At 39.8% G+C, this 21,748-nt stretch overlaps 1 protein-coding gene across 3 annotated transcripts in view; it reads left to right on the top strand.

Annotated features, from left to right (window-relative positions):
* The window catches only part of LOC310999002 (sodium bicarbonate cotransporter 3-like), a 70,970-nt gene that overhangs the window by 14,414 nt on the left and 34,808 nt on the right, over window positions 1-21,748 (top strand). For all 3 annotated transcript variants that reach the window (XM_083989287.1, XM_083989286.1, XM_083989285.1), the window contains exons 4-7: window positions 1-139; window positions 5,716-5,876; window positions 6,971-7,159; window positions 19,969-20,090. In XM_083989287.1, the coding sequence (XP_083845413.1) occupies window positions 1-139; window positions 5,716-5,876; window positions 6,971-7,159; window positions 19,969-20,090 (611 nt within the window). The remainder of the gene's footprint in view (window positions 140-5,715; window positions 5,877-6,970; window positions 7,160-19,968; window positions 20,091-21,748) is intronic.

Below are 21,748 nucleotides of genomic sequence, written 5' to 3'. Positions count from 1 at the left end.
ACACGCCGTCTCAGCGCGTCCAGTTCATCCTGGGGACGGAGGACGACGACGAGGAGCACATCCCCCACGACCTGTTCACGGAGCTGGACGAGCTGGCGTTCAGGGACGGGGAGGTGCAGGAGTGGAAGGAGACGGCCAGGTGAGGAGGAAAATATAATATTTATCATGTCCAAAAGGAGAGGTGCTCTTGCGCTTCAGCCGGTAACTCGGTGCTCTCAGACAGGACCGGTAAGTAGGAAGGTGCAGTAGGCCTATTTCACGACTTCCGGGTTTAGGTACTTCCGGTTTCCGTTACAGGGTAAAACTACTACTACCAGTCGCGGAAGCGCAATGGCTGAATCCAAAAATAAAAGCTTCTGCTGCGTACCTCAGTGTACAAATTCTAGACAAAAACAGCCGTACTTACAGAAGCCTTACAGAAGAAGTGGGTTTTGGCTACTGCTAAAAAAACAAAAACAGCATAGACCAGCATCATTTCCATGCTGGTTTTTCTAGCAGGGTAAGTTAGGCTATACTAAGAGATGATGGAAAAGACTTTGTTTAGCTTGCTTTTGAACGGCAAAATATTAAAACTAAACCGTACACTGGTTTACAACCGTTACTGAATTACTGTATATCAATGTCAGTTCTCCAACAAAACCTTCTTGCTTCAAGGTTTTATTTGTCACTGTCCAAATGGAAGATTAGCGGCTAATCATTAGCCTACTGTAATAATGCCATACATAAAACATATTAAGCAGCAATATGTATTTAATTATCAAAGATGTTCACTCAAACCCACATTATTTGAAACAACCTTCAAACCACACACAGCCAGTACCACTACTAAGCATAAAGTCCGTTAGCTTAATGCTAACGACGGGCTAACAAATTAGCATCGCTATCGCCGTTCAGCAGCAACTGACAGTGATAGCAGTAAAGCTGCTAAAAGTTTTAATATTCTTTAATAGTCCAGGCAATTTAGCTCATTTTGGACCCAAAAATAGAACTAATTGTCACAGAATGTTTTTCACCATACATCATTTCTATGAGATGTCTAGAACAACATACTAAAAGTCCTAAGAAATCCTAGTTGGGGAAATATGTTTAATTCGCATCATTATTTACTGTATAAAGTCTATGGTGCCGACAACAATACACCCCAATGGGGCTATTTTCTTCCTTTACTCCTACCACAATGAAACTTTACATGATGAAAGTATCCATGAAAGTCGTTGAAACGACTTTGATGAATTCTGACTTTCTTCTGATGTTCTCTGCAAACTGGGAGGAAAGTCATTAGGTAAGGCTTGTTCGCTAATAAAAAAAAAAAGAATTTAGAAAGCAACTTGAGACAAGACTGTGCAATTAATTCTTAAGGTCAATATAGGTCTTTTAAGTGTGGCAAGTGACATGTGTGTATGCATAAGTCAAGTGTGGCAAGTGACAGCACTCGGTGCATAGGTTAACTTATTGAATGTACATGAATGTGTTAGTTATTTGGCCCCTGTTGCTGCTTGTGGCTTTATGGCTTCTTGACCATAAGTCAATTAGTGTTGAGCTCATTTACATATTTAAAATTATTTTTCCAATAAACTTGAAATACAGAAATGTTACTTTTCATGTATACTTTTATTGTGTGAAGTGTGATTGTGGTAGGAGTAAAGGAAGAAAATAAGCCTATTCGGGTGTATTTTGGGCATATTCCATTAGCGTATTGCTCATTTGTATATTCAAATTCATTTTCCAAGAAACTTGTAATACAAAAAATGTTACTTTTAATGTTTATTTTCATTGTGTAAAGTTTCATTGTGGTAGGAGTAAAGGAAAAAATGAAACCTATTCGGGTGTATTTTGGGCATATTTGATTAGTGTAAGGCTCATTTGCATATTCAAATTCATTTTCAAAGAAACTTGTAATACAAAAAATTTTACATTTCATGGATACTTTCATTGTGTAAAGTTTCATTGTGATAGGAGTAAAGGGAAAAAATATCCCCATTGGGGTGTATTGTTGTCGGCACCATAGACTTTATACAGTAAATAATGATGCGAATTAAACATATTTCCCCAACTAGGATTTCTTAGGACTTTTAGTATGTTGTTCTAGACACCTCATAGAAATGATGTATGGTGAAAAACCTTCTGTGACAATTAGTCTGTCGTAAAACGCTATTTTGCCTGGACTATAATGCGAGAACATCGCCGTTAAATCCGCAGCCTGTTGTCAGTTTATCCAGATATTGCCCGTTAGGAAATGTGCTTGTTTTGGGAGAAATGCAAAGGGAGCCAATAATACCCAACTGGGTAACAACTGTAACAACAACTAACAAGGGAGCAGCAACCGGGGGCTAGTAGGCAGATGCTCGTAGCTACATCCAGGTAACTTTATCCACAGGTTTTTAGAGGTTTACCGCTGACTGGTTAAACTTTTTTTAGGAGATTAATGTTAGTCTCACTGATGAAATCTTTTGTGGCGGTCGTATTAGTTTGTTTGAATGAAAAGTGTCGCCACACTGTCAATCGCTCTAGCCGCAGATGACCGGACCAGATGTAGATTTACCCTGTGTGACGTCACTTCCGAATCTCGTGAAATAGGCCTATGTGGTCACTTCAACGAGGATTAAACCCAAAAGAAACAACTGGAGCACTCGATATAATGCAGAGATTTAATAAAGGTGCACAACACCTAACGTGCGTCTTCATCAGAGGTAAGCCGAACGTAGGGTGACACAGCTGGTTATATGGTCACTACCTGGAGTTCATTCATTCTTACACTCACCAAATGGGCGATACTTGATCAAAGGGCAACTTAGGCCCACCCACCAAGAATAGGCTACACAAACAAAATACAAAATAGCCTGTAATACAAACAATTAATTAGAGCGAAAAAGAGAGAGAGAGAAAAACATATACAAATGGGAAAGAAATAGTTAGTCGTCACAATCAGCAATATAATTCTAGAGGAAACATGATAAATTGAGTTCTTCGTTGAGTCCGTGTGGTTCCACGGTGTCGAGTGTGTAGATCCAGTGGGCTTCTCTTCTGAGGAGTTTCTTGATGACACCGTGGAACCACACGGACTCAACGAAGAACTCAATTTATCATGTTTCCTCTAGAATTATATTGCTGATTGTGATGACTAACTATTTCTTTCCCATTTGTATATGTTTTTCTCTCTCTCTCTTTCTTTTTCGCTCTAATTAATTAGGGCCACGGGCCATCGCACCGGGCACTGGTCCCAACAGCTAAGCCCGGGCACTACTGTTATTGTGTGGATTTTTTCTTACTTATTATTATTCTTCGTCCTCTTCCGGACTATTTTCGATTCGCTATTTTTGTTACCTCTTTTTGTAACAACAAAAAGAGGTAAAGTGACTCCGCCTTAAAATGGCTATATAGTATAAGGTTCAATTATCAAACCTTTATTTTATCTCAAAAGACCATCGCGGAGGAGTCAAATTCACAGCAACACAACAAAACTTAAAACAATTTTTGCTAAAAACAAGATATGATTAAAAGAAAATATTAGGAAAAAAATAGAATAAAACCATGAATAAAACAGACAAGTTACAAATACTAAAACGTAACACTGCTTCAAGCACCAACAAAATATTAATGCTTAAGCGCTTTAAACTGTTTCCATTAAAATAAATTATATTAGTGTAAAAAAAAATAAAGTGCGTAATTAGCCTTTTCTTTTTTTTCAAGTAAAAACAAAAGAAAAGAACAAAACTCATAATAATTTCAGAGTTATATGTAACAAATCATCCTTTTTTCCCATACATTTTAAACTTTTAAACAAGTTTCAAAAATAGATTCTGTTTTAATCGGCCAGCCATAGAGCCAACTTTATTAACACCCCAACACGACGAAAACAGCAGCCTCAGCCTTTTTTCATTTCACAACCGTCAGACTTGACTTTAAGAAGCTGATTAAATATTTACTCGTCTTTGTCCTGACGTGATAAAACTCACTGATCCGTCGCTGTTTGAACTGATGAGCACGTACAGTATTTATTCAGGATTAAAGTCTGCTGAGTCGCTGTCGGTTTGTCTGCTGCTCGTACATAATCCTCTGGGTTTGTTCTTTAAGTCTTTAATCACCTGATTTACAGCAAGAGAAAGAGAAACACGTGTTAAAAAACTAAACATTTCACATCATATTTACACTGTAGAGCAAATATGAGCTGAGACAGACGGTAAATACAGTAGGTAAAGGTAGGTTCAAGCTCCATACAGTATAAAGGTAGATGTTTGTGTTAAAGCTCCTTCAAAATAAATGTAGATGTTTGTATTAAAGCTCCATACAGTATAAAGGTAGATGTTTGTGTTAAAGCTCCATACAGTATAAAGGTAGATGTTTGTGTTAAAGCTCCATACAGTATAAAGGTAGATGTTTGTGTTAAAGCTCCATACAGTATAAAGGTAGATGTTTGTGTTAAAGCTCCATACAGTATAAAGGTAGATGTTTGTGTTAAAGCTCCTTCAAAATAAAGGTAGATGTTTGTGTTAAAGCTCCATACAGTATAAAGGTAGATGTTTGTATTAAAGCTCCATACAGTATAAAGGTAGATGTTTGTGTTAAAGCTCCATACAGTATAAAGGTAGATGTCCATGTGTAGTGTGATTATAAAGCAGCTCTAGGTTCTATATTAACACTGTGAAAGTATCAAAGCCTCAGTCCACAGAGAAATGCACACAGCCTGTATTCAGAAACTGAGCCTTAAAACCAGCCGTCAGGACTTCCTGTCACTTTGTGATGTCACAACTAAGCCCCGCCCCCTCACCACCTGGACCATCCAATAACAACTTTTCAGGATTTGGTTTCTCTGAGTGTTTTATTCTGAAATCTGCTCTATTTTTTTTATTGGATCATTTTAGAGCAGTGGTTCTCAAACTGTGGTCCGGGGACCCCCAGGGGTCTTTGAGAGGGTTCAAGCGGGTCCCCAACTTTTACTTGAAATTTTATCAATTTGTTTTCTAGAATTTCTAAAACCTTTTCTAGATTTTTTTTTTCTTTTTTTTGAGAATTTTTTTTGTCCAGAAATTTGTCAGGTTTTTTGAAAAAATTTTGAAAAATGTTGCTTGAAATTTTTGAGAAAATTTTTTTTGGAACATATTGTGAATTTTCATTTTTGAAAAAACATTTTTGGAAATATTTCAGATTTTTTTTGGTTTGAATTTTTTTTAGGAAATATTTTTTTGCAATTTTTTGAAGAATTTTTTTTTGGAAGATTTTTGGTGGAATTTTTAACCTTTTTTTATTAAATCCATTTTGATCTATTGATCTATTTTACTTTTTTTTTTTGAGAAATTTCTCTTACAAGTTTTTTTTTGTTTCTTTTTAACACTTTTTTTTTGTTGTTGTTGAAACTTTTAAATTTTTTTTCACACCATTGCCCCCAATTTTACACTAACTAAGAAGGTAATGTTATCAGAACAAATATTTGTATATTTCTGGAGTTGGGGATCCATGGTTTAATTTAAGTCAATTAAGGGTTATTTGATGTAAAAAAAAGTTTCCGAACCACTGATTTAGCCAATCAGAAGGAGGCAGAAGGAGGCTCAGAGCCTCCTCCTCTCTTCTGATTGGCTGACACCGACCTGTTGTTACTAGAGCTCCAGAGAGAAGCAGAGGGAGAAAACTACACTGAGATGGTTTCTATGGATCAGCCCTTCAAAATAAAAGACTCTGCGTTTTTGTGTGTGTGTGTGTGTGCGTGTGTGTGTGCAGGTGGCTGAAGTTTGAGGAGGACGTGGAGGACGGAGGAGAGCGGTGGAGTAAACCCTACGTGGCCACGCTGTCGCTCCACTCCCTGTTCGAGCTCCGGTCCTGTATCCTGAACGGCACCGTGCTGCTCGACATGAGAGCCAACACCATCGAGGAGATCGCAGGTCTGAACGCCGCCGCTCGCCGCTCGCTGCGTCACTCCCTCCTAACCTCCGTAACATCACATCTATAAATCTGTTTAAATCCCAACTCAAAACTCACCCGTTCCGACTTGCTCATCACATCTAATTCACTGCACTTGTTTTATTTCATTTCATTGTTTTTTTCCTTGGTGCTTTTATGCTGTTTTTAATATTTTATATGTGCTGTTTTTATGCTGTGTCTTTTGCACTATTATTATGAGATGTTCTGTTAGGGGTGGGAGAAAAAATAGATTCACATAAAAATCGTGATTAGGGCTGGGACAATATGCTTTTTTCCCAATTCGATTCTTCTACGATTTTTTGGATGGCGATTCGATTTAAATTGCGATTCTACGATATTGCTGATTCTCTCGATTTTTAGTCTTTAGCATTTTTAACATTTATCTGCACACAAATACTGTAGGAGCCTATAAATTAACATACTCCATTATAAAGTGAACTTTAACCCTTTCCAAAACCTGGACTCTCTGTATGTAAAAAAGGTGAACAAATGCACATTGCACAATATTAAAAAAAAAAAAAAAATCTGAAAATTTCTTTTTTTTCAAAATGAATTCGATTTTGGAAAAAAAAATCGATTTAAAAATCGTCAAAAAAGATATCACGATATATATGTGAATCAATTTTTCTCCCGCCCCTAATCGCGATATCTTTTTTAATTAAATCGATTTTTTTTTTTTTCAAAAATCGATTTTTTTTTTAATTTTTAAAATATTGTGCAATGTGCAGTTGTTGGCTTTTTTTTGTGCAGATAAATGTTAAAAATGCAGACTAAAAATCGAGAGAATCTGCAATATCGTAGAATCGCAACTTAAATCGAATCGCCATCCAAAAAAATCGTAGAAGAATCGAATCGGGAGAAAAGCATATCGTCCCAGCCCTATGTTCTGTATGTATATATTTTTCTGTGAGGCGACCTTCAGTGCCATGAAAGGCGGCATACAAATAAAATCTATTATTATTATTATTATTATTATTATTATTATTATTATTATTATTATTATTATTATCAAGTGCAGGCGTATTAATGACGATGTGGTGTGGTGTCCCTGTAGACATGGTAATCGACAGCATGGTGGCGTCGGGGCAGCTGGAGGAGAGCGTGCGGGAGAAGGTGAGGGAGGCCATGATGAAACGCCATCACCACCAGAACGAGAAGAAGCTGAGCAACCGCATCCCGCTGGTCCGCTCCTTCGCCGACATAGGCAAGAAACACTCGGACCCGCACCTGCTGGAGCGCAACGGTGAGGACGTCCTGTCACTCTGAGGCTCTGCCGGGCGCCGTGGCGACGGGGGGGGAAGGGGGCGGAGCCTGTGAGCCCCAGGGACTCATGGGTAATTAGACATAGACACAGGCTGTATTCGAAACCGCATACTATACTGCTAGTACGTACTGATTTGGCCAAAATGTAGTATGTAGTATGCAGTATGCAAACAAAAGCAAAATCTGCAGTATGCGAAAAGTTCCCGGATGTCGTACTGATTCGGAAAATATTTCCAGTATGCATGAACCAAAGACGGTAGTGTAGCCGTGTACCGTAACTATAGTTTAATCAAATAAAACTTAATGCAGACTGATCGGTTCATTGTAAAATATTTATTTATTTTTTGTAAATGTGGTGATTTCTGTACGTAACGTTAGGCTCCAGAGCCCCGAGGCAGCGCTGCTTACACACAAAGGCTTCACTTTACATAAAACTAATGCTACTGCCACAATTGTTAGATTTCATCAATGAGACCAACATTTATCTCCTAAAAATAATTTAACCAGCCGGTGGTAAACCTCTAAAAACCTGCGGGTAAGTTAATTAGTGATTGTTTTCTCCCCCCGGGATGACGACGGAGGTTGGCCGGCCGAGCAGCTCTGCAGACCGGCTGCTGCCTCTGTGATGTCCCGGTCGCTGCGGAGCTTCACTTCTCCGAAAAACATCGGAGCAAACTTCTAAACAGCCGTCGTTTGGATAAACTGGCCGTATATTTGGGATCTAAACAGTTACTTTCTCACATGAAAACATATTAAAACTTAATAAAGTTACATAATAACAGCGCTAGAGCGAGAAATAAAACAGCTTTTTGCCTGTTCTACAACTACCGCTACTGGTTGCCGTGAAATGCATTCTGGGAAACTTGTATACTGCATACTGCGGTGTGCACGGTGTCGGTCTGCTGAAGTAGCAAACTGAATCCCACATTCAGTATGTAGTATTAACGCAGTATGTAGTAGGCAGTAGGGTAGGATGCGGTTTAGAAAACAGCCACAGTTTCAGTCGATCAGAGAAACGCAGCGTAGAGAGTAGAGATGTCACGATTATAGAGTTTCTTGGTACGATTATTGTCAGAGAAATACTCACTAGATTATTATGCATTATAAAACAGAAAGGTGAAATCTGGCGATCTGATTGGTTGTTAACCATGGAATAATGAGCATATACCACGGCATGTCGTGATATATTGCTTAATTAAATAATTTGACAACATTGTGAATTTGTAAAAATAGTTTAGTTTTTTTTTTAGTTTAGTTTAGTTTATTTCGGTCAATACATGTCATTAAAAGAAAAGTAACAAACCAGAAAGAAAAAAGTAAATAAAGAAAAGTAACATCAATCTGAATAAACAATAAGTAAAAATAAAAATAAAACACAGTCAAAATATAATGACATCTAAAAACAAGTTTATAATAATTTACTGTGTGTTTCCACCAAATATATGTATTATTTCAATTTTTTTTCTTTTTCTGATCGCATATCTTTTTCTACATTCATATGACACCACTACAGAGTCAATATTTAGAAAGCGCAGGTTGTCCTAAAAAAAAAAAGGGATGTTAGTTACTTGATTGAGAATGAGATTTACAGGGATTAATACACAAGGAGACCGAGAAATACAGAAGAACATGTTACAGACTCTGAGTTTAATCAGAACGATGTAGTTTTTACAGTGTAAACATGTGTTTAGTTTTTACAGTGTAAACGTGTGTTTTCTGTTTATTAACGTCTTTATTCCAGGTTGTTTACTGTCTGACGACGGAGACGATGATGAAGAAACGTTTAAAGTATTTATTTATTATCTTTGTTAATAAGTTGTTGTTGTTAATGTTAAATCCAGGTGTCTGTTTGTCTTGAGTCGTCTGTTGCCGGGTAGATTTCAGAGCCTCGAGGTAACAGAGTGACAAGACGACCCCGGCCTCTGATTGGTGCATCGTGCATCGTGCTGCTGCTGCATGTGGTGCAGTGAGTCATGTGACCTGGACGTTGAACTGTTTAATAATAATTTTCCCGCCGTGTCCTGTGTTTCCTGCTGCGTCGGCACCGACCTCTGACCTCTGACCTCTGACCCCTGAGTGCAGCTAATCAGCAGCTAACGTCGTGTCGGCGTCAGCGCTTTAATATCCGCACTCACAAATCCTGTTTTAATTCTGCTGATGTGTGTGTGTGTGTGTGTGTGTGTGTGTGTGTGTGTGTGTGTGTGTGTGTGTGTGTGTGTGTGTGTGTGTCTTGGTTAACAAGTTGCTCACAGCTGTGCAACGTGTGGTCACTGCTTTATTAAAATAGTGTTCAACAAAAATGTTTATGTCAGTAAAAATGTTCATAATGAGAAACAGGACAAAGGGTTTACACTTATATAGAGCTGCAACTAACAATTATTTTCATTATCGATTAATCTGTCGATTATTTAAACGATTAATCGATAAGTTGTTTGGTCAATAAAATGTTAAAACAGGGATGCAAACAGCGCTTTTTTCACGACCAATTAGGTGACTTGTGTGAATCGTTCAGATCCGAAGAGTTTTTGTTTTTGAGGGGAGGGGGGGTCTCAGCATCTCAGGCTCAGCTGGGTCAGTAAAATGTTTTTCTAACAGGCCGACAGTGACAATCACGTGAAACTGAGGCGAACTCATTCATGGTTGTCTGATTATACTGATAACAGTCTCTTCAAATGTAGCCCCGTGCATGTCCGTGGAGCTGTGCGCCGCGGACATGCACGGTTCCCTACGTTGCTGTGTCAGGCAGGTGTTTCCCACGGAGCTCTGCCCCGTTTCAGAGGTGAAGGAAGCCCTAAGTGGAAAGACGTCGCCTCCGTGATGTAGAATGTGTTCAATTCAATTTAACAGAATAGAAATATTAAATAACATATTAGGAATAACGAAATAACAAAATGGAGAAAGAGAGAATAACAATGAATGAATGAATCAATTAAGTAATTAACTTAATTAATTATTGAGTTATTTAAGACACTGCTAACGGCAAACAGCTAACGGTTAGCCCAGCTAATCTAAAATGTAATGAATGGAGTGTCGTTCTCTGGAAAGTGGTGGATAGGGATTATGGCAATGGGCCAATTTGACAAAATGTTGAACTATCCCTTTAAATAAAACAATCTTTGCTTCAGTCTGGACGGGTCATTGTTCAGGAAGTTTAACCCTTTACCTGCTGCTGCTGCATGAAGCTGGTGTGAACTGGTTTGATCCGGTCGGTCGTTGTCTCCGTCCATCGCCGTCATCTCCGTGTCTTCACCGTCTCTCCTCTCCTCTCTCAGGGGAGGGCTTCTCCTCCTCCTACCGCCGCTCCTCCGACCCGCTGGGACACCTCCTCCCCCCCTCACCTCCCCCCGCCCTCTATCCCCACGGCGACTTCCTGTCCGAGCCGAGTCCCGCCCACTCCCCGCTGCTCCTCCGACCGGATCAAACCGGCCGGCACCGGCACCGGCCTCGTCTCAGCTCCGCTCCCGACCGGCTGTGTGGACGCATCCCTGAGGTGGTGGTCGACCCCCCCGGAGAGGAGGAGGAGGAGGAGGAGGTGAAGGAGGAGGTGAAAGAGGAGAAGAAGGAGGAAGATCAGGAGCTGCAGGTTCCTCTCGCTCAAACAGGCAAATCCGTGCACGGCGTGAAACGGCTCGAACACTGACACCGCACGATTAGATGGTTTGGTTTCTGTTGTGAGTTTTTGATGATGAAGGTCGTAGCTGGTCGGTGTGTAACCATAACAACCTGTAGGCTCTGTTATAGGGGTTGGAGAAAAATCGATTCACATAATAAATATCGCGATATCTTTTTTGACGATTTTTAAATCGATTTTTTGGTAACACTTTATAATAAGTACACATTATCAAGCATTAGTTAAGCATTAAATACTGAATTCATCATTTATAACACATGAATACTCATTAGCAGGGGCGCAACTACCTACTTTCTGGGGGGTATGCAGACATATCACAGGCGCCCCCCCCCCCCCCCCCCCCTCCCCGTGGGCGAACAATCTCTTGGCGCCCCACCAACAAACAAACACAAGAATATATTATATTATTTGTGTTATTTTATTATATAACCTACAATCAGTGTTGGGAGGATTACTTGTAAAATGTATTCCCCTACAGATTACTGATTACAAAATCTGTTATCGGTAATATTTGGATGACTCAAAGTAATGTATTCTGAATAGGCTACTTATTGGATTACTTCTTACTTCAAAACCGCCTGCCTCCGTGCTGATAGTAACAGTGTTTTCTTCATTGAATTGGGTTGTTGGCTATGTGTCCAACCCCAACCTGGAGAAGTGGATTGCACCTTGTCAGGCCTCTACCTTCAGACCTGTCCAACTAGGGGCCGGGGTGTCCTTACTGTCGTAATGTAAAGAGCCACATTATATGGGGGGTTAGGGGTGCATACCTGAAGATGCATTGCAAACCCAGAGGGGTGAAAAAGGTCAGTAGCTAAACCCCTGTAGGGGGGTCTGGGGGCATCCCCCCCCAGAAAATTTTTGTGATTTTAACATGTGAGTGAAGCATTCTGGTGTACTCTGAGATGGGGGGGGGGGGGGTTCTACTATGGTCAAGATTTACAAAACGGAAAGCTAGTCTTACGAATACTAAAAAAAAAAAAAAGAACAGAACATTTTAGAACAGGACAGTGTCCCTTTTTCGGCGGATTTTTGTGCTACTGCAGATAATTTTGTCAACTTGTAATGTACACATTTTTTGAGTAGGCCTATATAAAAATGTGCTTTCTCAACTTCTAAAATTTTGATTTGAGTGGGCAAAACATTTCTATTTGAGGGGGCGCTGCCCCCTCTTGCCCCTGCGTAGAGCCGGCCCTGCTGGGCGCCTTTAACACTGAATTTAATCTTACACATGATCTTATAGGCTACAGTGGCTCCTTTAAATTAAATAATATTTAAATGATTTTTTAAATAGCCAATCAGGCTTAGGTTATATTAAAGCTGGGCAGCTTTCTCTGCTCACAGTCCAGACTACAGCCTCTGAACCTCTAATACAAGAATACCCTCAAAAAAATACACAATTTAAAATAGGTTTTGTTTGTGAGTGTAGGGCCAGCAACATGATATTTTGAAAATAAAGCAATGACAGGAGCCACTGTTAAACCTGTAGGCTAACTCTAAAAACTTACTGTACCTAAACTCACTTCTCTGCTGAAGTCGGTGTGGTTTTGGAAACAGCGTGACGTTGCGGTTAAACTGCGCTCATTATAAACATCATGACAGTCCAGGATCCGTTTAACAACGTGATCCTGTTGCAGTTTATTCATGTTGTTGACCAGAGACCGGACACTGAAGAGGAAGAAGAGGAATATTGCTGCTGGGCATCCCATAGCTACATTACCAAAATGAAGCCAACTTCAGCGGAGGAGTTTAGCGCTTAACCCTCTGGGCCGGCGGAGCATCCGACGTGAGACTGATACAACCTCAGCAGTCGCAAGTTGATCCCCCGCCCCCCCAACCCCTTGCCTCTTCTGACACACACACACACACAACATGACTATCAGCAGCAAGGTGACATAGGGCGCCCACTCCACTAACTTGACGTGGAAATGAGCGGTAGTTAAGAAAACTGGCGAGTTTTTTTTTAATCTTTTTTTTGGAGAGCGCTCGTGCGCCCTCACAAACATTGCGCCCTGGGCCCATATTGCCCATAGCTAAAACCGGCCCTGAGAGGAGGGGGGGGTGAGGGAGGGGAGGGGCGCCTAACTAGTGACATGCCTCTCTGTTATTGATCATATCATTTACACATGCACAAACAGCTGTTAAATACAGAAAATGCCGACTCAAAATCATTTTTCCCCCATCGCTTTGGCGCCCCCTCTAGCGCGGCGCCCCTATGCGCCGCATATAGTGCATACCCACTTTTTGCGCCACTGCTCATTAGCATGTAGTTTATAAACACAGTTAAAAATGTTTCACTCATCATTGATAAGCACTAACTGTATTAATAAACTACATAGGCTACTAATGAGTATTCATGTTATAAATGAAGAATTCAGTATTTATTCATGCTTAGCTAATGTTTAATAATATGTACTTATTATAAAGTGTTACCGATTATTATTTTTTTTTTTTCAATTTTGGGAGAAATGTTGTCGGTAGTTGATAGAGTAAAACAAAAAAAAATAATATAATTTTAATCAAACACATACCTATAAATAGTGAAACCAGAGAAACTGATCATTTTGGGAGAGGTTTTTTCCAGAGCTATAGACACAGTTTCAGTTGATCAGAGAAACGCAGCATAGAGAGTAGATAATATGTCACGATTATAGAGTTTCTTGGTACGATTATTGTCAGAGAAATACTCAAAATTATTATACAAATCAATTATAGTCAAAATATAATGACGTTACTAATTATATACTCAACTCAACTTGGGTTAGGTCGCTCAAACAGGCAAATCCGTGCACGGCGTGAAACGGCTCGAACACTGACACCGCATGATGGTTTGGTTTGGTTTCTGTTGTTGTTTTAGTTTTTGATGATGAAGGTCGTAGCTCGTCGGTGTGTAACCATAACAACCTGTAGGCTGTTGATGCTGCAGGCATTAAACAGGACGCTTCAGCCTGGTTTTAAGCTCATTCGTTATATTTTGATTGAAAGGATCAAGTTAAATGTGTTAAATATGAGCGCAATACACTGAACAAACCTGGTTGGGTTGTCTTCAAGGGTTGCGATGACTGATACTACTATTACTTCATCAATTAACCTTCCTCTTGTGTTAGGGTCACCAATGCCATTAATCCGTTTTTAATGTATAAAAGTATTAAAAACCCTAAAATCATCAAGGCTTAGTGACTTTGTCAGGAAACTAATATTTAAACCAAAAAAACAACAAAAAAAATTTCACAAAATTCTAAAATGCTCAGGTTGAAATTATGGAAAAAAAGGGAAATGTGGCACACTCCGTAGCCTCGGATGCAAAAATATTTATTCAAGCTTAAAAACCAACGTTTCAACCAACAAAGAGGTCTTTGTCAGGGATCAGGAATGTCTTCCTTTGTTCATTTTTTGTTTGTTTGTGTGCGCTCTCCTCCTCAAAAGACTCAGGTTAAAATTATGACATTTGTGTTGTAACAATAAGAGCAATACTTAGAGTTAAAACTGAAATCATGAGTGCAAAACCAACCTTTTCATGAAGCCTAACAATGTAACCAAGAGATGAGAAACAAACGAGATGATAAATAATTGTTTTTAGTGTTTTACAGTAGCAGAAAGCTAACAAGAGGAAGGTTAAATTGATGACTAGGGGTAAACTGACAAAACAGTCCCAGGGCACCACACCAAAAAATATTAAGTCCAATATTTTCATGGATAAGGAAGTCGAATAATGTAACTAAGAGATGAAAAACAAATTGGATGGAGAAAAAAAATTAAGTTTTTACTGTGTTTTACAGCTGATTTAAAACACAGGTCAAAACTGATCCTAACACCATAGATGGCAGCAGAAAGCTGACGCAAGACGAAGGTTAAGAGTTTTCTAATACGGTGTTTTGCCTGATTAAATTATATATATTAGAAGCATGTGTTTGCAAATGAACAATGAATAATTGTGATGTACTGAAATATAATAATGCGTGTGATATTTGTGCATCTTAAACTCCAATCTCTAACCATCTGATATCTATGGAGCTGGATCCCTGACAGTAAAATTTGGCATTGGAAACAGAATTTGGCCGGTTGTACTTATGTGTGTAATAGTAAAAAGAAACACGAGTCAGTGGCTAATGTTAGCTCGTTGACATGTTAGCTTCGTAGGTTGGTTATGATTTACTTTGCTCACTACTCCAGTCCCTTTATAAGTCCCTTCCCCCCACCACAAAACCCGGCCAGTAACTTAACACCTCAGAAAAGAAAACTGACACTGAAAAACAGAAAACCAGTGAGACTGAGGAAAAAATGAGTAAGTATGAGTAAGCTAGATCGTATATAGTGGCCCTCTATTACTATTACTATCTATTACTGCCAATAATACTGATTATTGATCATTTACACAGTCACCTACTACACACTTCGTCATCCTAGCCTGGCACGTTTTTAACCACTGAAGCACTGAACTCTGATGACGCCGTGTGGCAGTGATAAAGGTCTACGACGTCAAACGCTAGCGGTGAACGGCGCCGTATATTGCGATTGCCTGGTATTATGGGATGGGACCCTGTTTGTGCTGTTGATGTAGTTTGATGCTGTTCTGAACATTATCTGTGCCTGTGAGCAGCTTTTTGATGGAGGTTGGCTGGTGGCTCCATAGACAGCAGTGTGTTTCCATCTGGCTGTCTGAGCTGAAGTCGCTACAACTAGAGAAGTTTGTGGTCTACTGGGTTCTACTGGGTCTGATGGTGCGTTAGACCAGTGGTTCTCAAACTTTTTTGGCTTGAGTACCCCCTTTCCCTGATATCTGAATCCAAGTACCCCCTTTACTTTACTACAATATTTTGCTTAGAAAACGGCAAGAGAAAATCATAGCTAGCAATGAATAATAACTGACCTTTTAAGAATGTAACATTACAAATAAAAATGGAGTGAAAGGATTGAAGTTATTGCCCTCAGCAGATTTATTTTTCTGTGAACATATACGTTTTGATGTCATTGTGTTACAAACAAAACAGCATAACAGCAAATCAGTATAGCTTTCTACTACTCAACAACAGTTGTAATAGTCAGGTTTTTTTTTTAACTTAACACTTTGCATATCATTAGATTCACACAACATAACAGCAAATCAGTATAGCTTTCTATTCAGTAACAGTTGTAATAGTCAGGTTTTTTTTTTTTTTTTTTACTTCATTAACACTTTGCAGATCATTCACACAACATATCAGCAAATCAGTACAGTATAGCTTTGTATTCAATAACAGTTGTAATAGTCAGGTTTTTTTTAACTTAACACTTTGCATATCATTAGATTCACACAACATAACAGCAAATCAGTATAGCTTTGTATTCAATAACAGTTGTAATAGTCAGGTTTTTTTTAAACTTCATTAACACTTTGCAGATCATTCACACAACATATCAGCAAACCAGTATAGCTTTGTATTCAATAACAGTTGTAATAGTCAGGTTTTTTTTTAACTTCATTAACACTTTGCAGATCATTCACACAACATATCAGCAAACCAGTATAGCTTTGTATTCAATAACAGTTGTAATAGTCAGGATTTTTTTTTACAGTAACTTCATTTGGATTAACACTGCAGATCCATTTTAGTGTGACACATGGCCTTGTGCTTCTTCCATAAGTTTTGAGATTCTCGGTGGCAGAGAAGCCACAGCTGTTATTAGGCTATTTTCAAGCCCTTGGCAGAGTCTATTTCTTTGTTTTGTTTTTATCTGTGTCATTGCTGAGAATGAAGCCTCACATAGGTATGTAGATCCAAACTGGAGCAACTGTCCCAGAGCTCTTTTTCCTAACTCGGGGTGCTCCCTCCTCACAGACACCCAAAACTCAGTTAGTGAACTGTGCTTAAATTTATCCTGCAGACCACGGTCTGTGGACACGTCCACTAGTTCCTCCCTCACGTGAACAGGTAGCAAACCAGAGTTGCTTTCAGACACTGTAAATGGGTTTCGAACCCAGTCTAGCTGTTCTGCCTTCTCTTTTAGGTCAGGGAAGTATGTTTTGAAGTTGGCAATTACGTTAGTCAAGTGGCCATCCACAACGACTTTGATTGCCTCTCTCTGTGTCTGCTCATTGGAGATGAAGCCATCAAACTGAGGAAAACAGCTGAAGTCACCTTTTGCACAACATCTCTTCCATAGTGCTGCTTTCTTGAGAAAGCCACTGACTCGGTCATATAGTTTTAAAACCGTACTGTCCCTGCCTTGCAGACTGACATTCAGTTCATTAAATTTTGCGAAAATGTCCGCGAGGTATGCAAGCTTTGCAAGCCACTGGGTGTCATCAAACAAGGCGGCAAGAGGAGACGCGCTCTCTGACAAAAAGCAACATACCTCATTCCGTAGTTCAAACAGCCTGTTCAGCACCTTGCCTCTGGACAGCCAACGTACTTCTGTGTGTAGGATGAGCTGCGTATGTTCTGCTCCCATGTTTTCACATAATCTCCGGAACAGGCGTGAATTTAGCGGCCTGGATTTAATAAAGTTGATCACCTAGACGGCGTCATTCAAAACACAATGAAGCTCTGGGCTCATCTTCTTTGAAGCCAGGGCTTCTCTGTGGATAACACAGTGTGTCCATATCACATCAGGGTTCTCCTTCTTTATGTGTGCGATGAGTCCTTTGACACGGCCTGTCATCGCTGCTGCTGCATCTGTACACACACTGATGCAGGACTTCCAGTCAATTCCGTTGTCCAAAAAGAAAGAATTAACAATGTTAAAAATGTCCTGACCAGTTGTTGTCCCTTCTAGTTGTTTGCAGAAAATAATGTGTTCTTGGATGTCATCATTGTCAACATATCTTGCGAAAGCAACGAGCTGTGCCTGTCCGGTGATATCGGTTGACTCATCGAGCTGCAATGAAAACTCACCAGCTCTGAGCTTCTCCACAACTTGCGCCACGATATCTGTCCCCATCTTGTCAATTCTCCGTGAAACCGTATCATTTGACAGCGGTACAGTCCTGACCTTTGCAGCCGCTGCTTTGTCCACCATAGTCTCTGCAAGCACAGCCGCTGCTGGGACAATAAGTTCTTCAGCAAGACTGAATGGTTTTTTGGCTTTTGCCAAAAGTAACGACACTGAATATGATGCTTCCAGCGCTTTTGTTGATGTTGTTGTAGCCTTTTGCATTTTCTCTTGTGATGACTTAAATTCACTGAGTTTTCTCTTAAAAAAGTCAATTGTGTTACCAACGTATGGTTGGTGTCTAGTCCGGAGATGTCGTTGAAGGTGGGATGGCTTCATTGCGCTGTTAGCCTTTAGCTCGCCGCATAAAAAACACTGCGCTAGCGGGGGATCCTGTGATGTGCAGGTGAACCCCATCCCGATGTACTCGTCACGGAACTGGCGGCATTTCTGTAATTCCCCTTTTTTCTTTTTTTCTGGTTCTTCTTCATCATTTCTTTGACACCCTCGTTTAAGAAGCCACTTTTCCATATTTTACCCACGGTTTTGCATTCTCATTCAAGTTGTTTAGACTTTTTCTTTTTTTTCTTCTTCGTCTTTTTCTTTTTCTTCTTCTTCGGTGGTTGATAAATGCGCACTTGATCGTGGTTCACAACATGCATCACTAGTGAGGTGGCCTTAGATTGCTTCATAACAGGAGTACTCCCGATTTTTGGAAGGCGATATTTCACGTGTAAACATGTTTTTAATATATATGTATAATTAAAAAATAAAAAATAAAAAAAAACATTTTTATTTTATTTTATTCCTCGTCCTTTCACGTACCCCCTGCAGTACCACTGCGTACCCCTAGGGGTACGCGTACCCCCATTTGAGAATCACTGCGTTAGACCAATGGTGCCCTTGAGAGGGGGGGCCTCTTTTTTTTTACCATTTATTCTAGAATTTGTTTTGAGAAATTTTACCTTTTCTTTTAAGAATCTCTTTAAATCTTTTTTTTTTTTTTTTAGAATTTTTAAACTTTTTGGTGAGAAATTGTACCAGTTTTTCTTTTTTCTAGAATTTTTGTGGCCCTTTTTTTGGGTGGAATTTTTAAAAAACTATTTCCCGAAATTTTACCATTTTTTTCTCGAAATTTTGTAACTTTTTTTTTTTTTTTTTTAGATTTTTTTTTAAAACCTTTTCTTTTTTCCTTTTTTTTTTATTTTTTTTTTTTAGAATTTTTTACCATTTTTTTTTCTATTAATTTTGTAACTTTTTTTTAAAAGAATTTTTAAGAAGTTTTTTCCACTTTTTTTTTTCCAGAAATGTCTCTAGAACTTTTCCAAAAGTTCAGGCCATTGACCCTAATTTGAATGTGAACTGACAAGAAAGTAACGTTATTGAGTCATAGAACAAATATTTGTGTGTTTCTGTTGTTTTCTTCAAAGTTTTGTCCAGTTGGCATCTGTGGTCTAATTTGTGTAAGTTTAGGGTCCTTGATGTAAAAAAGTTTCAGAACCACTGCGTTAGACCACGAGTTAAACTCACACCGTTATGCCCCGTTCATTAATCGGTGTGTTGACGTGGTGACTGACGGGTCGACGCCTCGTTACCGAGTCTCAGGCTCCAGCAGCAGACGAGTTCAGGCTGTGGCTTTGGATCGGGACTGAAGAAGCTTCTTGAGAGTCACAGTGACATTTAACATCAGCTCTGGAAATCCACACTGTAACAGGAACCTGTGTGTGTGTGTGTCTCTGTGTGTGTGTGTGTGTGTGTGTGTGTGTGTGTGCGCGCGCCAGTTTGAGTTATAGACCTGAAGGACACCTGCTCAGGCCTCATGACCCGGGTTTAGGTTTTAGGGGTTCGTGTCCTCACAGGGACAGGTAGTCCGTGTGTGTGTCTCAGGTTGAGGTTGCCATTTTGGTGTCAAACTGTTCAGAAGAGATGTGGCTTGTGAAAAAAAATGAGTCCAAAATTTACTTCAGTGACTGTGGGGAGAAAGGACAGACCATAATCGGTGTTCACGTTAAATTGTCCCATTGGAGTCAATACACCCTATGCTGCCTCTGGTCTCCCTAAAGGGGCGTGGCTGAGCAGAAGCCTAGTGAAGTGAACTAACACAAGGAGGAGTGTGTGTTGTTGTGTAGGTGACAGGTGTGTGTGTGTGTGTGTGTGTGTGTGTGTGTGTGTGTGTGTGTGTGTGTGTGTGTGTGTGTGTGTGTGTGTGTGTGTCCGTCCTGACGTCCTCTCTCTGCGTCCTGCAGGTCTGCTGGCGTCCCCCCAGTCCGCTCCGGGAAACCTGGACACCAACGGGAAGAGCGGCGAGAGTCAGAGTCGCATCAACGGCAGCGGCAGCAGAGAGAACAGCACGGTGGGATTCAGCAAGGTGGGCAGAGACTACAGCTCCCATGATGCACTGCTGCTGCTGCTGCTCTAGACATCACACACTTCTCATTATGGGCTGTTTTGCTTCCTTAACATGTCTTCTTTCAGACCAGAGGAAAGAAACGGTAGAAAATCCACATTAAGGTTTTTATTTTACTTCATTTTGTCTCTTTCGTCTTTAAATTTCACATTGTCATTGTAAAGCTCTCTCTCTCCTGAACAATGGTGTCATTTCCTTTATATCTGCAACAAATCGAAAAAGTAGGATTGACAATAACAATCTCTGTAATTTTACAGTCCAAGTCTTTAAAGGCCGTTTCCTCAGAAAGAGTTTTTCAGACTCAGACTCTGAGCTAGAAATCTCCACTTCAGCAGCACTTACAGACACCAAACCTTCCACTTTGTAAAAACCTTCAGAATATAGAAAGGGATCAGAGGGGATTGTTGATATATCATTCACAGCCTCATTTATACAACGTTTTATTACTAAAAACATGGAGACATTAGATGTTTTTTTTTTTTTAAAGCGCTGTTGACAGTATTTTCTCATTTACACAGTGATAAAAAGAGATATCCAGAATCCTCCTCTGGAAAAACTAAAGACTCTAATATGTCAACAAAATAGAACAAATAATTTTTTTAAACTTTTCTTTTTCTCGAAATTTTGTAACTTTTTTTTTACGGAATCTTTTTAAACTTTTATTTTATTTTTTTTTTCCTTTTTTAAAGAGAATTTTAAAACTTTTTGGGGAGAAATTTTACCAATTTTTTGGAACTTTTTTCTTTTTTAGAATTTTTTTGAAAATGTTTTTTTTTTTGAGACATATTACCTTTTTTTTCTAGAAATTCTGTAACTTTTTATTTTGATTTTTTATAATTTTTAAAAACTGTTTTAAAAAGTAGCTTTATCCATTGTTCAGATTTCTGTACTAGAAATATATGCAAATTAGCGCATATTTAATTAGATATAGTCTCATTTACATATTTAAACATAAAATTTAAGAAAAACTTGTAATTCAAAAAATATTTGTCTTAATGTGAGTGATGAACTTGGGAAGTTTCATGGTGAAATCTGTTAGTTTAAATCTTTACCCTATTCACCTGTAGTGTGAGTGCAGCTGAGGCGCCGCTTTGTCCCACGTTTACCGTCGGTCAGTGAAGGTGTCGTGGGTTCGGTCCGAGCCGCCCGGCCGCCCGTCATTGGTCGGTTTGAGCGACCTGTGCGGCGGCCAATCAGAGGCTGTGTTTGTCGTTTCTCAGCAGGACTGCGACTGCGTGTGTTTGCTGCCGGCGGCCGGCAGGAAGCCCGCCGTAAGTCTGACCGCCGGTCGACCAATCAGAGGCCTGCGCTGTTGTTGTGGTCGTTGTCATGGTCATTGTCGTTGTCGTGGTGATGCAGCGTGTTCCTCCGTGTCGTCGTGCTTATGTTTTGTGATGTGTGTTGGATGTGTCAGACGGCTGCTGTTACCTGAGCTGAGGAGGAGGAGAGAGAGAGAGAAAAGAGAGGAAGACAAGGAAGTGGAGAAGGAAGAGGAGAGAGAGAGGAGGAAAGGGAGGAGAAAGAAAAGAGGAGGAGGAGAGAGAAAGAGGAGTAAGCGAGAGAGGAGAGGAGGAGGAAGAAGAGAGGAAGAGGAGGAGATGGAGGAGAAAGAAAGGAGG

The sequence above is a fragment of the Trachurus trachurus genome, assembly GCF_905171665.1.
Source record: "Trachurus trachurus genome assembly, chromosome: 16".
Lineage (NCBI taxonomy): Eukaryota > Metazoa > Chordata > Actinopteri > Carangiformes > Carangidae > Trachurus > Trachurus trachurus.
The sequence above is the reverse complement of the archived record's forward strand: the minus strand, read 5'-3'. Positions and strand labels throughout refer to the sequence as shown.